The following is an 18,302-nucleotide window of genomic DNA, read 5'->3' as shown; positions in this document are numbered from 1 at the left end:
CCAAAGCGAGCTCAAAGGGATTTTCACCTAAATTCCCTTATGGTAGAGTTTTGGTTATTTTTTCAAAGAAGGCTGCCCTGAAGTAACCAGCGACTGACCAAGTGCTTACACACTCATTTTAATGGATTTATGCACATGCGTATTAGGTTCGTTAATCGTTCAAAGAAGAACGGAATTGAAACAAAAATCAGAAAGACGAAATTTCAGAGGAAGTCAAAGGGAATTTAGCTTAAACAGGGAACACTATACCAAATTCAGGGTTTAGCAACTCAGATTCGCTACAGTTTCGCAGTTGCGAATTTTCTGTTGCTAATTTCAGTTGCCAAATTTTAGCAACAGCTGTTTCTATTTCAAAATCGCAAGTGTCCATGTTCTGTTGCGACTAGCAACAACCAGGAGTACAAGCATGCGAGTCACATGCTTAGCATGGAACACTTTTAACCCTATTTCCACCCATATGTTGGAACGATTTCAGATCGTGTTGTTATTTCACCCCTTTGACCAGTTGACTTCTTGACTTTAGAGAAAAATTTCAGATCGTGATGCTTCATTTGTATCCACAAATTCCTCTCATTTATCCTCTCCATTTCACCCCTTTATCTAGATCTGAAGAAATAGCTCTGCTGCCATTAATCTCTTCTACTACTGTTAAGATAGATGATTCCACCCTAATAACTATTTCGAGGGTGATGATAAAAACCCTACGCTATATTATTTTTTTTTTGCCACATACAACTTATCTTCCTCTTTACTCTCTTTTTCTTCTTCTACGATTCAACTCCACAACCACAACCCACAATCCTTATGCTTGAGCACCACTACCATCACTGATTCAACCGCTACTAGGACTACCTCCTTCTTCTTCTTAGATTTCGATCTCTTGTTGAATCTCTTTAGTAGAAGCCGTGGATCCAATATTTCTATTTGTTATCTAGGGTTTCATTTATAGATATGAGTAAGAGATCACCTTGATTTATCTACATGAGGATTCAAATTGAAAAACACATTTAATTAGCAAACCATTTCCCAATTTAAAGTCGTTCTTAATCAGGTGATGTTTCGTTGTTGTGTTTATTTTTTCTTATAAATTTTGTTTCATTGCTGGGTTCATTTCTAGGTCAGTCACTGGGTTTTGGGTTTTCTTTTTAGAGGAGAGATCTGATTTTGATGTTAGGTTTTAATTTATTTGTTTTTGATGTATCAGTTGATGGAAGACTTTCAGGTTCAGTGGCTTAAATTTGTGAACAATTTGAAGTCTTATCCATTGTTCTTATTTTTCAATTTTAATTTCAGATACAGGAAATCCCATAGGTATTTCAATTTGTGAACCTTCTCCCTTTGCGTGAGTATTTATTTCACTTAAGTTAGCTCCTTGTGATTGTAGTTATACCATCATTTGTTATTTTCTTTAAGATTTCAATAAACTCATAAAACACCAAAAGTATTATTAGCGAGTCAATCTGTATTGATAATTTTGGTGATTGCATTAATACTGAGTGCAATCTGTTGGACATTCACAACTCAGCAAATTATAGAATTTTTGATGTTGAGATTTATGCGGAAGTATAACTACTTATCGTTGCTGAAAGCGTTGAGTTTAAGGACAGAGTTAAGAACATTGGTGCCAGCCTTGTACAACAAGTAGCGAATGCCACCAACAATGTAGCTGGTGATGGTAAGGCTTTATCATTCATTACTTTGAATGTTTCGTTTAAGATTGTAATGAATAACTTTGATGTTTCGATCTATTTGAGCTAATTCCAAGCAGATGGTGGTGGTGACTTGTGGTAGTATGGGGATGATACTGGAGATGGTGGTGGTGAATTGTATTAAGGTGGTGATACTGGAAATGGTGGTGGTGACTTGTAATAGTTCTGGCTTGGTATTGGTGGCGACTTGTAGTAAGAAGTAGGTTCTAGAGATGGAGGAAGTGGTGATTTGTAGATGTGGCAGGTATAGGAGGTGGTGGTGGTGACTTGTAGTACAATGAAGTTGGTACTGCAGAAATTATGAGTTTTGGTATCTTGTGACCAAGACACGTACGCATGCTGTGTTGACATGTAAACTGAATATGTTGATCATTTTATCCCTTGCTAACTCCCTTCTGTAGGGGTAAAAAAGCTTTTTATAGACATGGGTTGTATTCTTCTTTTATTCGTACCCATCTGTAGACTGTGTTATATGTGCAGGTCTATTGTGACCTTCGTTACATCATTTGTGGCTTCACTTGGCCTTTTTCGTTTGACTAGCAAAGATAAAAGGCAGGAACCTTGAACATTCTTGATTGGCCAAGGGAATTATTCGGCTTTCAGGTATATATACAATCAGATATACCAAAGGAATTATATATAGTTTAGTGGCTAGTCTCTGTTAAAAGCATTAAATTCTTATCCACGATGGTGTTTGCAGAAAGACAATGCTAGGAATCACAGGGGACAGAAGCCTTGCAAATAGTCATATACGGCAGGTACCCAAGCTTAATCCCCTTAACAAGGTATATGAATTTTTTCCTACTCACATGGTTAGCTTTCCGATGGTGGCGTTTTGACCTAGCTTGGTGATGTGAGCATAATGCTTCGAATTTGGTCTAATATCCATATAAACTTTGTTATTCAACGAGTATGGTTATGTATCTGACCCATGTTTCTGTATTACATGGTTATAAGTCGTGTGTGATTCACAAGAAACACCCAAAAGTTCTGTTACGGAGCTTCAATATTGACTTTTGGGAAAATGTATATTCAGAGACTCGCTGATTTTCATTTCTGTTCGTAGGCTCTTTAGATCTCCACATTCAACTCAAATGTCTATTGGCTATCATGAAGCTTTCCATTTACGTATATTTTGGTTTGCAATTGAGATATTAAGTTCTTATCAGTACTCAATCTTGTGTGTTACTTTGTTGTCTTATGAAATTCAATAGGATCAAATATTTTGTATTATGTCAAAACAGTATGCGGAAGTTTGCGAAACTCCATTTCTAAATCCATTGTTTATTGTTATATCCATTAGCTTCTTGATTGCAGTTATCAGGATTGCTGAACAAGGACCCAACAATCATGGAACGTCGAACTGCTTTAGAGTTATACAGAAGTGCACAAGCAGATATTGAATTAGATAAGAAGCAAATGGATTCAGGTAATCATATTACGTACTGTTGGTACTCTTAGATTTTTTGTATCAACACTGTCCTATCTATATATTTGTTCATTCTCACATTGAACCTTGCTAAGGAAAATGGCACCGCAGAACAAGCTTCAACTTTATGTAGGTTTCTAAATTTGGTTATTGTGAAGTCTGCTTTCAAGAGATTAGTAAATTCTAACTCTAAGCAATTTATGTTGGAATTTAATGCATTGGAAAGTGACAAAATCCAGATAGCCTGAATTCTATTTAACTTGTATCTATGTGAAATCGTTTGATATTTGATCATCTTTCATTATTCTGGCTCTATAATAAGTGAAAGTTGCATTAAAAACCGAAATGGGCGTATCTGATTTTACTTAAAATCTTTTCATTGTTAGTTAAAGAAGACACCGAAAAGATGGGAGGCGCAGAAATTGTTCAAGGGACTTTGCTGGTGAAGCCCTATGATAATTTGGTTTGGTTCAACCTGTGGATAAGCACTCTGATAATACTAGTAGATAGAAAGTTCTTCACTTGGCATTATTTAGTCTTCTAACTACTGAGTTTAGTTTCAAAATCTTTTCTTTATTCCGTACTTTCAACTGGATGCACTATGTACTTTCATATGTAAATATTTTGGATTTATCGAGTTTGAGTCAACTGAGGTTTTTACTTATAGTTGGCGTGTTTCGCTTGTATATGTAATTTCAAGTTTGTGTTGTTGTAACTGAATGTAATTATTTCCAAATGTAGGTGGCGAAGATTGTCGCAGATTGTATGCGTAATTATCTGCTATTTGAGCACTTGTTGCAAGTTCATATTGTTCCGACAGAGAAAGTTCATCCTAAACTGTAAACAATTCTTTTGATTTATACAAGTATTGTATGTAACAGATTTAGTTGCACCAACACAATGTAATAAACAAAAACATATATAAGAGCATATTTAAATAAATTCTTCTATCTCTGAATTCTTTCAGTTATGCTCTGTTTTAGTACATTTTACACCTGATTTCTTAATACAACTCACACCCATCCCTGCTTTATTGTTTTTGGTTCCCTTTCTGTGTAGAATGGCTTTAATGTTTAAAATTGTAACATGGAACATGTAAATACTGAGAATTTCAACATATGTTGCTGCATTTTTTCTTGTTTAAATTTTTAGATGCGTGGGAATGTAGAGTATGAGAACTATCAGATTGAATTACTGGATATAGGATGAATCAGGATTTTACAGCATAAACTGGGGGGAATTGATTTTAACTAGGTCAACGAAGACTTTGACCCCTTTTTTTGTGTTGCTAAAATTTAGCAACGGCATAAATATGTTGTTAAATCCGAATCAGAACAACTATATCCTATTCTAATAAAAACTATCCCGGAATAACTCGAAAATTAGCAACAGAGTAGTAACAGAGTAGTAACAGATTATTTCTGTTTCTAAATTTTTGTTCCGCAACAGTTGATTTCTGTTGCGACTTCCGCTGCTGACCGAAATTAGCAAGAGACCTAGAGCTGTTTCCAAAAACTGCGATAGGTGTTTAGCAACGGCAAAATTTGTTGCAAGCCCAGTCATCAACAGATCCAATCTGTTGCTAAACGTTAAATTTGGTGAAGTGGAAGTTCGAGTTCATAATTTCCAAAAGCAGGACCATACACGTGCCTCTCTCTCTCTCAAGCCGTGATCATGCCTAGGGAATCTCATGGTCTCTCTCATGCCAAACAGAATCAGGCTCATAAATGGTTTTGATTAAAATACCCTTAAGTTTCAAAAATGAATATTTTCTCTAAATAAGAGGTGTTTGACTGGTACAAGGAATTACACATGCTCTCATCACAAAAGTTGCCGACTCTACAAAATAGATGCACACCTTCCAAGCCTCATAAAGGCTCTCCAGAGTGTCTGAAAGAGTCAGACGTGAACAAAATAGAAATTAGGGTTTAGGTACAGTACAAGCCTGGATTCAGAATTTACATGGGATAGGGACTTCGTAACTTCAAAAGTAAGTGCTTATCTTTTCCCACATCTCTTCACCAACATAAAGGCCAGCTAGGAAGGCGTTCAAAACCTCTCTCTTCCCCGCATATACTCGCATATACAAACTCGGAAGCTCAAGGATGCACAAAGAGAGGAAATTAGGGTTTTGGTCAAGTAAACCCTAATTTGGAAACCCCATCCGACCAAGATGTAAATTTCATATTTGCAAGGCTCAATTACTCTTCGCATGGTGCCTCCTAATGCAAAATCCAAGGAAGTTCCCAAGTTGAGAGTCGATTACAAGATCAGAGTCATAACAGTCGATGGCTAAACATCAATTCGGGGACCTTCAAGTCTAACAGAACAAGCAGATCATAATTTTGTATGAACGATTTGTTACCATCTATATACTCATCATATGACAATCAAGGTTCTACTATGAGTAGGGGACTTAATGTAGATGATGAAATTTGGATAAAGGGCAAAAGTGTCATTTCAAGACCATGAACAAAATTCAACTCTCACGGGAGAGATTAAGCCCTTGGTCCTCAAGGCACTTATAGACACGATTTCTAGTATACATCCCCGTTTACACTGCTGGTCGTGATGTCGTGACTCCTAGCGCATATCCTCGACGAGATAGGTTCTGTAGAGCGTAAAAAGTCCATGTCTAATCTAGTCTCTGACTCGACTTACTGAGGTTTCCAAATAATTCCTAGGACATCCCCATGAGATACACTGGTTATTCTGCCTATGGGCCCTTTCGATAGATTCCTAGAACATCCTTCTGAGATATACTGGCCATGTCGGCCCCATAAATACGTACACAATTGATTCCTAGCACATCTCTGCAAGATACGCTAGTCAAAGATGAGCGAGTAAAAGTCTCGCGGTAAAATTAACCGGTCGTACAAAGCCCTTTCTCTCTCTTCAGGACGAGTCCAGCTGACCACAGAGAGATTCAGATTTGTTAAGAAAATCCTCATAGAGATTTTGGATCGTCCTCAAAATCTCGGAGAGATTCACACCTATTTTCAAAATCTCAAATAGATTCACATCTTTTCTCAAAATCCCAGAGAGATCCACATCTCTTTACAAAATCTAAAAGAGATCCATATCTCTCCTCAAAATCTCGGAGAGGTTCAAATCTCTCGGAAAAATCTCAGCCAAGGATGAATATTCCCCACGATAGGCACGAGCCTCATATATGAATCGAGTCTCCTTTTTCAGATTCTCCACACGAATTCTGAGCATCTCATTCCTTTTCACATGACTCATCCTAGTTATTCTTACTGACCGGAGAATATATCTCAATCTTAGCAAACTCGGCTAAAGAGAATATTTATCTATCTCAACACATCATCACAAAGTCTGTCTCTGCTTCATACGAATGGGGGGATATCAATTAGGGTTTTGGTATGGCGTTCTACGGTACGTGTGAGGAATTACCGACTTATTTCTCACTGCAGAAGAGAGTAAATGCGGTGGAATAATGATATGAACTCAACCTAGTTTATCTCTATCTATTCCTGAAGAGACGGTAGAATTGCTCCGCACAGCAACGAAAGCAATCCCTATCTTCATCGACCTGAAATTAGAGAATTCAGCTATAAATTGGTCCTCTATTTCTCTAAGCTATGATCATCTTTCTCATAACCTCTTAGAGCAATTCTTCTTCAAACCATAAAATTCTATGATCTCTCTCTTCTTATGCTTGCCTCCCTAAGACCATCCCTAAACCTCCTCTTTTTATTGAACCAGACTTTGAACGGCCATTGTGCGTGGTTTAGGCAGAGACTATTTGTGCTCAACCTCCCTTAACTCACTTTCAGAAACCCAAGAATCCCACTTCTAGCCTCTCTCATATTTCAGGTGACTACGGTAATGAACTTAATGTTTACTTGTATTGGATGAAACTTGTTTGCATCTGGTTGGTGTAATGCATATTGGTGTTATATTGATCAAATTTAACATATCTTGGAATGTGATTAAGTTTCTTATGATTTATGTAGATGAAAGCAGTTTCATCTTATTTTAAATTGGTTTGAATTTTGTTTCACGGGTTCACCCAGGTTTAAACTAAGATGAAGCCAATTACGTCCTGATTTAAATTAGGTTGAATTTGGTTTCACCCATATTTAAGCTAGGATGAAACTGGTTTCCAACTATTTTACATGGGTTGAATTTGCTTTCGGCCATATTTAAGCTAGAATCAAACTAGTTTTTTTTTATCGTGTTTTACATTGGTGAATTTGGTTTCATTCATGTTTAAACTAGGATGAAACTGGTATCATCACGCTTTAGATACTTGATCATATTTTTCTAAATTATTCAGGTGAAACTCCACAAATTTCCAACAATCTATAGACCAGTTTCATCCTAGCTTAAATTTGGTTTTGCTCATGTTTAAACTAGGATGAAACTAATTTCATCATGTGTTTGGTTTTGGTAGAATTTGGTTTCACCCATGTTTAAACTAGGATGAAACTGGTTTCATCACGTTTTAGATAGAACACCCTTTCATTTCCCATGTTCCGACATCATGCACATCGGATTTTCAATGGTAAGCACCCCTTAAAATTATTTATTCTCCCTACAATGTCTTTTTATGGGTAGTACTCAAATTTACAATTTTTTTGTTGGTTTAAGCAAAGATAAAGTGCTAATTGTTTATATCATACAATTGTATATATTACACTGCGATCTTCGCAACCAGTATTGTACATGCATATGATAGCCTTTCTACAAAGTCTTATAATAAGAAGTGTTCCTACTATTTCAAACAACAAAAGCAAAAATATTTCTTACAACGGGGCCTAACATTTCCATATGCTTATTGGGTGTCTGTTGTTGATGGTGGTTTTTAGTTCAGGGCTACAATTTTAAAACCCTGTATTTAATGCGCCGTCATTCTACAAAGAAATAGAGCCATTTAAAAGTGATGAGTGCTCAAGCCTCTTTACTCACACATGTATTGAGCAATTCAATATATTTATTCAGAATGGTGCATGTAGCAACAATCCCAAACATTCTGTAAATTCTCGCCTGCATTATTCATTAATGTATGGCTTATTGAGTATTTTTCCTATGCTATGTTCCCCGGCTAAACCCTTAATATTGGTATGACATGACAATTAATGTTCACTCGCAGCTGAGTAGCATGAATTTCCCCAAGTATTAAGATTAAGATCTGCATGAAAAGTACCCAGTCAGAAGACGTGCTAACTGCTCTCTGAGGATAAAGTTAAAGAATTTTGTGTCAAACACACAAAATTTATCAAATTTGTTCAATTTTGTGATAGCTCACAAAATTCAAATTTTGGCCTATTTAATTTGCAAAAATTAGATTTTTTACGCCCTGCGCAATATCTCAAACCCTATTGGTCGAGACAAAACCTAGGTAAGCTAGGAAATTAATCCGCCATGGACTAGTAGGAGCAAAGTCCTACCAAAAATCAGAAAACGATAAGTAAAAGAGGAGTTGCGGTAAGAGGAGGCGTGGCCGCGCCACTTGGCCGGCCGATCCGCTCCAACAGGCGCCACCTGTGGCCGGCCGGAAAAGCTCCATTTGTTACTTGCCGACCCCCCTTTTCCATCGACCAATCAGATCGCTCTAAACCCGCCAGACACACTTTTAAATAAAGTTGGAAGTTGGTTGGTCGATGCGCCTAATTCCTTAAGGAATCTTGAAAAAGCGGGGGTACAACAACCGCACCCAATAATTCGTTTGGCAATCTGTATGGACTAACTCCAATATACTTTCGAGAGAATCAACTAGACAGTCAGACTCAATCTTAAGAAAAGTATATCAAAGAGTTATATCTCAATTTTTCAATTCAATCCGCAATCAAACAAATAGGAATTTGCGAGTCCGATTGAATATAAGAAATAATTTGGACGGTATCAAAAACCAATACCCAAGTATCAATCAATTTAATCAACAACCCAAAGGTCGGATTCACAATTGATTGACCTTACGTACAACCTGTGATATTTCAATTATATAAAAAATATAATGCGGAAAAGAAATAACACGGACACCAGAAATTTTGTTAACGAGGAAACCGCAAATGCAGAAAAACCCCAGGTCCTAGTCTAGAATAAACACACACTGATTATAAGATGTTACACCAATTTCCTACTACCTATTCGGACTAGATGTAATACCTGCTTTAGAAAAAAAAACCTAGCACAACACCGATTGTGTTTAGGAATTCTTCTCGTAAATCTTCTACCAGAACCCAAGGCTCTCTTTAGAAGATACAACAACACGATTGATACGATTCGGTTTTTGTTTGCATAAAACACCGATTTGATTTCCCTTTAGATATAAATCAAGGTTTTGGAAATCTTGTGTTTATTTTGATAAAAACAATTACTAGGTAAAAGTAATATAAAAAAAAACTTGTAGATTAAGGTTTTAACTTACAATCAGTATACGTACACACAAGGAGTCTGTGCACCTGATTTTTGTAAGTGAACTTGGGCGGTTCCGAAGATCAATTTTCAAGTTAAGAAAACCCTAATAATTCTAAAACAAGAACAACTAGAATAAATCTAGAGATATCTTGTTTAAAACTTCTTAACGATTTTTACGAGATACCTTAATCGAAGTTTTCTTTCTAGCTTCCGATTTCGACTAACAAGTGTTGGTATACGATCAGAAACTGAAATCTATCAAAACCTAGGGTTTATGATCAACAACTCTTGAATGGTTTTATATCATAAGAGAAAACCTTAGAATAGACAAGAGGTGAAAAACCTAGATTACAAGTTGTATGATCAATCACGAAGATTAAATCCAACTCGGCTTTGTGATCCCCAATACAAAGACTTTTATCTCACTCTTGTTCACGGAGAACATAAGACATGAAAAACAACCTTATGAAGCTTACACCAATTTTCCAAATGGGATGAAAACGTGTAACACTCATGAACCATTTATTTATAGTGAACAAGGTATCTTAAAAGCTAAGCTAGGGTTTTGACTATTTTCCTTTTTCAAGACTCTCTTAATTATGGGAGTCTTTCCTAAGTTACAACTCTTTCCAAAATAATTAAATAAATAATTAATTAGCAAATATTGTATTTATGTTAATAAATCACATTTTAACTTAGGAAGGAATCACAAACACTTTAATATGGTAATCAAATATGTTTGGATTAATATCCAACTTGCCTAGATAAGGAAACATCACCAATTTGACCAAAAATTCCTTTTAGTCACGTAATTGGGCCCAAGTGCGTGAACCGTTACAAGCAGTCCATGGATTGTTTCTACTTTAATAAATCACTCATAACTTCATCGTTCTAACTCGGAATTGAGTCATTCTTGGCTCGTTGGATTCGTAAGCTCATTCACTATAACATGAGAACCTTTCCAAGGATAAAGGTTATTTTCACAAAAGTCATGGCTCAAATAACCTCAAGTATATGTACATAAATGTATATTAACCGTCATAGGAATTATTCCATAGAGTGAGGATTTGTTTCGATAGATTAGAAAGGTAGAATTGAACAAGAATCCAAATGAAATCAATCACCGCATACCTTTGTTGATGCCTTCTTGTAATCTTCAGTCTTCATCCTTCAATAGGAGTTCTTCTTAAACCTAATCTAATCCGAAACTATCTTTAGTATATTAAATCAAGAATGCGTTTTGGAAACTAAATTTGACAACTAGCTTGACATACCAACGCTAGTGGGTTCGACCAAGCAATGCTCTAATAGTCTCCCCCTTTGTCAATTTTAGTGACAAAACCATTTTACATATGGATTTAAACAAATAAAAGCATTACTTCTCCAAAACCCAACATGCTTGATTTCCTTGGTTCTTCAACTATGCGTGTGTTCATCCTGTACTTTGTTGAAGATCCATCATAGTATTATTACACAACATAAAAGTTCAATTGTACCATAACTTTGACAATAATATTATGGTGATATGTATCACTCCCTCTTAGTCAATACTTCATCTCACAATGAAAACCACTCCCCCTTACATAATGATCCGTAAAACATATGTATATGTAGTGTGAACTACAAAATAATTCTCCCCCTTTTCGTCAATATAAATTGGCAAAGGTACGGAAACTGGTGGGATCCTAATGAAATTTTCATAGAGGAACTTCTTGACCAAAGGAAAACATATCAACTTTACTTTAGATGATACAGAGTCGAAACTTAGTGACTTCATCAAGGAGTTTATTAAGATACAAGTTAACCCCTACATGTTCCAAAACCGCTTCTCCCCTCAAAGATATAGCAAATAAGCACAAGTTCAATTAAGCCATAAGACGTCATTCCCGAAAGAAAAACAAGAGTTACCTTACTTCAGAGATAAGGATTTATATATTGGATTTTGGAAACCCCACAAGGAGATACGAACTAAGAACCAATCATTAACAGTCTCTCATGAGATCATGTTACTAAACAATAGAACTATCTCATGGTAATAATACACAATATGTAATCATGAAGATCAAGTATTGTGATCATCTTTTCTAAGATACAACCTTGTATAAACAAGAATTAATATGCTTAGAAGTAAGAATAATACTTTCCATAAGGATTTACACCAAGAATGGTTACCATAAGAGTATGGAAAAGATTCTTTGACAATAAAAACCAACATCCAATAGTTTTGATTATTGCTTCTAACCTGTTATGCTTAAGAATTTTTTTTTTAATCACAAATCAAGTTAGGTAATTAAGAATCATACCCGTGGTATTTAACCATATTCATCTTAACCATAAATAGTTCAAATGACTCAAATGAACTAGTTTGAGAGTTGCTCAATTGCAAGGAAATCTTATGTAACTACACAAGACACAATTGAAGCAAAAACGGTTTGATTCACTCGAATCGGTTCATGAACTTTATAGCCATGGTTTGCAATTTGCATTCCTTAGTTTATATAAATATAAGTTCACAAACAATCATCTTTAGATATAACCAACTCAAGTTCGCGGAATGGGTTCGGGGACTTAAGTTCCCGAAAGGAGTTCTCAAACTCCAGCAGATTTTCTCGGGTCGAGAACTTCCGCCAGTTCGCAGACTGAGTTCACGGACTTAGTTCATGGCTCTTGTTCCGGTCTTCTTGATCAACAAAGTTCGCAAACTTTGGTTCAAGGATTAAGGACTTATACATATATGTATTTCCACAACAATGCTTATATCCATCATTGCTTATATAATCTAAACTCTCATTTCAATCATTGTAACATTCTTAGAGGACGTTATATGGTTGTAAACAATTTTTCGTCAAAGCAATTTTCAAAGTGATTGAAACATAACATGACTTTCGTCACTAGGTAAAGATGAACTTGTCCAAAGCGAAATCTTACCAACACATATTTCGAGAAATATGTAAACGAGTTAGACTCAGCTCGAAACAATAAATTGTTCCACATATTCAAAAATTACCCAAAACAATATGTGCGCCCCAATTCTTTTGCAATCCTCACCGCATTTATTAGGGATTTTTGGTGAGGATGCACTTTCAACACAATCAGGTTGTGTTGAGGTGAACAAAATCTTGCTCACCACAGGTATTCGAAACAAAATCATACACGGACTCTAGGAATTTAAAAACTTTCTCGAAACTTTTAATAACTGTTTCATACCTTTTTAAGATGTTATGCCTTGTCGAACTCTTGTCTGGGAGATCCTTCTTAATAGTACTCGTTGCTTTATTGATCTTCTTTGGTACCCATTTCTGAGTAGCTTTTGGAGCAACGTATTTCTTTTTCTCCCCAATACAATTATGAAATTTCTTGGAGGAAATACTAGAAGAACTGATATTATGAGACTCAGTTTTTCTCCAGTTTGGAACATCAGATCTTGTCATCTTAATAGAATCAGATCCAGTTTTATCTCGTTTAAGATAACTGCAATTCCTCTGCAAGTGACCTGGTTTTCCACAATAAAAACAATGTTTAGTATAATGGAAAAAGTTATGTTTAGTGTTACCTGAATGTGTATGTGCTTGATTTGGAATTTGACATAATTTCCTCTTTTCGTCATCGGCAGTTGGTAGAGATACTTCACTTTTGTCAACCGTGGAAGGCTTTGGTTGAGAAGAATTTTTAACTCTGACAAATTTTACCTCTTTGAAAATACTAGGAGCGTCTATTCCTTCATAGCCTAATCCTCGTGTATCACGATGAATTCTACATGCTCCTAATATTGAGGTTAATTTATATGAGATGATATTTCTAGACAAACTCTCTTTTAAGCTCGAGTTTTCTTCTTCCAACCTTTTGAACTTTTCAAGCGCAATAACTAGATCATTCTTGGATGATTCATATTGAGCATTAAGATCTTCTCATTCCGAATCAAATAACAGGTTCATCTCAATGTTCTCCAAGTTATCTAGCCTTGATTGAATAGTAATTTCCCGATCTCGACCTTCGATAATTTCTTCTTTAAGCTTTCGTATTTCGTTGAGATAATATCTTGCACCACTAGAATCAAGTTGGTCTTGCAAGTCTTTATTCCGACTACGAAGTCTGTCATATTTAACTTTCTCACTGAAAATGGTGTCATCAGCTTCCGTAAGTTTCCGATGACATTCTTTAAGAAGATTATTAACAACTGGATCAACATGGAACACTTCTTCGTCAGAATAAGAATCAGTATCCGAAAGAATTTTTTTCAGAAGCTAATGCAACCCCAACTGCGAGCTCTTGGGGATTACAATATTCAAGTCCATCATCTAGAGTAGGCAAAGCTGTTGCATATTCCGATTGTCTACGGTTCCAGCTAGGACATACTGAAGACAAGTGCCCGAAACCACGACAGTTATAGCATTGTACATCATCATTAAGAGATGTTGCACCTTTAGAAAAACTCTTTTTCCAGTCTCTCAAGAATTTTCTAATTTTTCGTGGAGTAACATCCTTAGTATCTGGCGAACCAAATTTATCCTTATAGGATTCAGAATTGTTTGCAGCTTTAAGAGAAATCAACTCTTTTCTAAATGTGTGTTCATTATCAAAGATCTTTAACTTTCCAACAAGGGTATTTATGGAGAGTGTAGAAAGACCGTTTGCTTCTTCAATTGCATGTTTCTTAGACTCGTATCTTGATGGTAGAGACCTGAGATTTTTGCACACAATATCTTTCTCCGGAATAGTTCTTCCTAATGAATACGAGGAGTTAACTATTCGAGAAAGTCTTTGGTTAAACTCATCAAAGGTTTCATCATCATACATGCGAAGGTTTTCCCATTCAGAAGCTAGATTTTGAAGCCTTGCTTCTTTCTCTGTGGCATTCCCCTCGAATACGGTTTCTAAGATATCCCAAGCATCTTTAGACTTATTACATGTAGTAACATGGTGCTGAAGATCTGGAGTAATGGCATGGATGATAGCATTTAATCCTTCAGAATTTTGCTTTGCAGCAAGAATATCAAGATCATAAAATCACCAATATCCTTTTCAACAGTTACACCGTCTACTGTAACTAATGGAGGATTATAACCATTAACTATACGAACCCATGATTGAAAATCTCGCGCTTGAATAAAAGAACACATAGCATTTTCCACCATAAATAGTTCGTGCCAACGAAGACTGGTGGTACGTTTATAGAGATAGCACTTCCGTCCATAGAATCAGATTGCTACAAACACAGACTTATGAGGTCTTAGCGTGTTTACCTGCTCTGATACCAATCGAAAAAGCGGGGGTACAACAACCATACCCAATAATTCGTTTGGCAATCTGTATGGACTAACTCCAATATACTTTCAAGAGAATCAACTAGACAGTCAGACTCAATCTTAAGAAAAGTATATCAAAGAGTTATATCTCAATTTTTCAATTCAATCCGCAATCAAACAAATAGGAATTTGCGAGCCCGGTTGAATATAAGAAATAACATGGACGGTATCAAAAACCAATATCCAAGTATCAATAAATTTAATCAACAACCCAAAGGTCGGATTCACAATTGATTGAACTTACGTACAACCTGTGATATTTCAATTGTATAAAAAATATAATGCAAAAAAGAAATAACACAGACACCAGAAATTTTGTTAACGAGGAAACCGCAAATGCAGAAAAACCCCGGGACATAGTCCAGAATAAACACACATTGATTATAAGTTGTTACACCAATTTCCTACTACCTATTCAGACTAGATATAATACCTGCTTCAGCAAAAACCCCTAGCACAACACCGATTGTCTTTAGGAATTCTTCTCGTAAATCTTCTAGCAGAACCCAAGGCTCTCTTTAGAAGATACAACAACACGATTGATACGATTCAATTTTTTTTTTGTACAAAATACCAATTTGATTTCCCTTTAGATGTAAATCAAGGTTTTGGAAATCTTGTGTCTATTTTGATAAAAACAATTACTAGGTAAAAGTAATATCAAAACAAACTTGTAGATTAGGGTTTTAACTTACAATCAGTATACGTACACACAAGGAGTCCGTGAACCTGATTTTCGTATGTGAACTTGGGCGATTCCAAAGACCAATTTCCAAGTTAAGAAAACCCTAATAATTCTACAACAAGAACAACTAGAATAAATCTAGAGGTATCTTGTTTAAAACTTCTCAAGTATTTTTACGAGATACCTTAATCGTAGTTTTCTTTCTAGCTTCCGATTTCGACTAACAAATGTTGGTATACGATTAGAAACTGAATCTATCAAAACCTAGGGTTTATGATCAACAACTCTTGAATTGTTTTATATCAGAAAAGAAAACCTTAGAATAGACAAGAGGTGAAAAACCTAGATTACAAGTTGTATGATCAATCACGAAGATTAAATCCAACTCGGCTTTGTGATCCCCAATACAAAGAATTTTATCTCACTCTTGTTCACGAAGAACATAAGACATAGAAAACAACCTTATGAAGCTTACACCAATTTTCCAAAAGGGATGAAAACTTGTAGCACTCATGAACCCTTTATTTATAGTGAACAAGTTAGCTTAAAAGCTAAGCTAGGGTTTTGACTATTTTCCTTTTTAAAGACTCTCTTAATTATGGGAGTCTTTCCTAAGTTACAACTCTTGCCAAAATAATTAAATAAATAATTAATTAGCAAATATTGTATTTATGTGAATAACTCACATTTTAACTTAGGAAGGAATCACAAACACTTTAATATGGTAATCAAATATGTTTGGATTAATATCCAACTTGCCTAGATAAGGAAACATCACCAATTTGACCAAAAATGCCTTTTAGTCACGTAATTGGGCCCAAGTCCGTGAACCGTTACAAGCAGTTCATGGATTGTTTCCTACTTTAATAAATCACTCATAACTTCATCGTTATAACTCGGAATTGAGTGATTCTTGGCTCGTCGAATTCGTAAGCTCATTCACTATAACATGAGAACCTTTCCAAGGATAAAGGTTATTTTCACAAAAGTCGTGGCTCAAATAACCTCAAGTATATATACATAAATGTATATTAACCTTCATAGGAATTGTTCCATAGAGTTTTGTTTTGATAGATTAGAAAGGTATAATTGAAAAAGAATCCAAATGAAATCAATCACCACATACCTTTGTTGATGAAGTCCTTGTTGATATCTTCTTGTAATCTTCAGTCTTCATCCTTCAATAGTAGCTCTTCTTAGACCTAATCTAGTCCGAAACTATCTTTAGTATACTAAATCAAGAATGCGTTTTGGCAACTAGCTTGACATACCAATGCTAGTGGGTTCGACCAAGAGATGCTCTAACAAATCTAAACTAGACTTCCCATGTCAGTCTCAAAAAACGATCATTTCTGTACGATTTGGAAACTAGATTTATCAAGCTTAGCCGCTCCCTAACACGACCGAACAAGCATCACCATAAACACCGGCGGGCCCATTAATGCCTTGGAAAATATCGGTTTCGGGTCAAATAGGATGAACTAGAAAATTAACCTCTGGAAAGCGCCTACACTTAATAGCCTAAGTTGCTCTCCCCATTTTCTCGCTAACCCATCATGCAAAAGGTACGCTTTTAGAGCCATCTGCTCCTTCGACTGATTGTTCCATCGAAATCTTCCAAACTCATATGCAGAGCCACCAAGTGTTTACCCAAAATAGGTTGGCCGCGCGAGTTACAAAACCTTAATTTATGTTAACAACAGCATATTGCTGACGCAAAACGATCTTGGCCGCCCAACTCGCCAGCCGAATTGTCCGGCCTAGATTCAATCTCAATCAATGGACAAGGTGCAGATACGCTCACCAGCGTCCCAACTATTGTGCTGGCCAGACGAGCGACTCCCAACACGGCGCCAACACCAAAAGCATTGGCCCTAAAATAGGTTGGCCACACGGTATTTAAAACCTAAATTAAATTAACGGCAGCCATTAACTTCCGCAAATCATCTCGGCCGCCCAACTTCGTCAGATGAATTGGACGGCCTAACTCCCATTTTATGTAGCCAACAAGATCTGGCTATGATCAACGGCCACTCCCTTTCCGTAAGACGCGATCGGCCAGGCCACGACCTCCCCATATGGCTCCCAAACGATCGTTCAAAAGGGGCTGGTCGAGTCGCTTACATGTGTTTTAAGGCAGCCATTAACTGCCGCAAATCATCTCGGCCGTCCAACTTCGCCAGCCGAATTGACCGCCCTAGATTAAATCTTAGTCGACCAATAAGATGTCAACGTAGTCGCCAGCCATCACTCTCCTATAGATACCTACCGGCCTGCCTTTGGCACGCGTGAATGGTTCCTGGCAGCTTCCTGAAAATGGCCGGTCATATTCCTTTTAAGATATTAAGCTCCACGACTGATTTAAGCGAGCTTTGTACAACGATGCTTTACATGCATCGATTATTTTGAGATGCTTCCTTAAAAGCGATGCTTTACATGCATCGAATACATACGATATTTTACGAGTATCGGCTTCACAAGTAACTTAGTTATTTAACCTAACAGCGTCAATGCTATCCTTTGCGGTAAGTATCATGACTTGTCTAGTCACACATGACTACCCGCCACCTAGCTTGCGCGTGATTCATCAGAATAATTAGGCAAGACCCAAAAACTTGCTACATATTTTTTATAAAATACTCGAGACATCAAACGTGTCACAAACTGGAGGATTTTCATCAGGGTATTGGTCTGGCGGTTTACAACATGCGGCGTGCAGCATGCCCATTATGAGAAAGTGTTAGGAAAGTTGGACAATTAGTGGCAGCAGAGAAGTAGTGGGTATAAAC

At 36.4% G+C, this 18,302-nt stretch overlaps 1 protein-coding gene across 11 annotated transcripts; it reads left to right on the top strand.

Moving 5' to 3' along the window:
• Positions 1-599: 599 nt before the first annotated feature.
• LOC113275973 lies at positions 600-4,096 on the top strand. 11 transcript variants are annotated; one of them, XM_026525566.1, is made up of 7 exons: positions 600-1,051; positions 1,294-1,342; positions 1,590-2,312; positions 2,410-2,494; positions 3,027-3,138; positions 3,525-3,601; positions 3,880-4,096. In XM_026525566.1, exons 4-7 carry the CDS (start codon positions 2,417-2,419, stop codon positions 3,979-3,981), a joined length of 369 nt encoding a protein of 122 aa, XP_026381351.1. In that variant the 5' UTR covers positions 600-1,051; positions 1,294-1,342; positions 1,590-2,312; positions 2,410-2,416; the 3' UTR covers positions 3,982-4,096. The 11 variants fall into 11 exon arrangements, 8 of the variants coding, with proteins under 8 accessions (XP_026381351.1, XP_026381350.1, XP_026381349.1 ...); XM_026525565.1 differs by having other exon boundaries at positions 600-1,342; positions 1,590-1,675; positions 2,190-2,312; XM_026525564.1 differs by having other exon boundaries at positions 1,294-2,312.
• The last annotated feature ends 14,206 nt before the right edge of the window (positions 4,097-18,302 follow it).

Source organism: Papaver somniferum, chromosome 4, assembly GCF_003573695.1.
Source record: "Papaver somniferum cultivar HN1 chromosome 4, ASM357369v1, whole genome shotgun sequence".
NCBI lineage: Eukaryota > Viridiplantae > Streptophyta > Magnoliopsida > Ranunculales > Papaveraceae > Papaver > Papaver somniferum.
The sequence above is the reverse complement of the archived record's forward strand: the minus strand, read 5'-3'. Positions and strand labels throughout refer to the sequence as shown.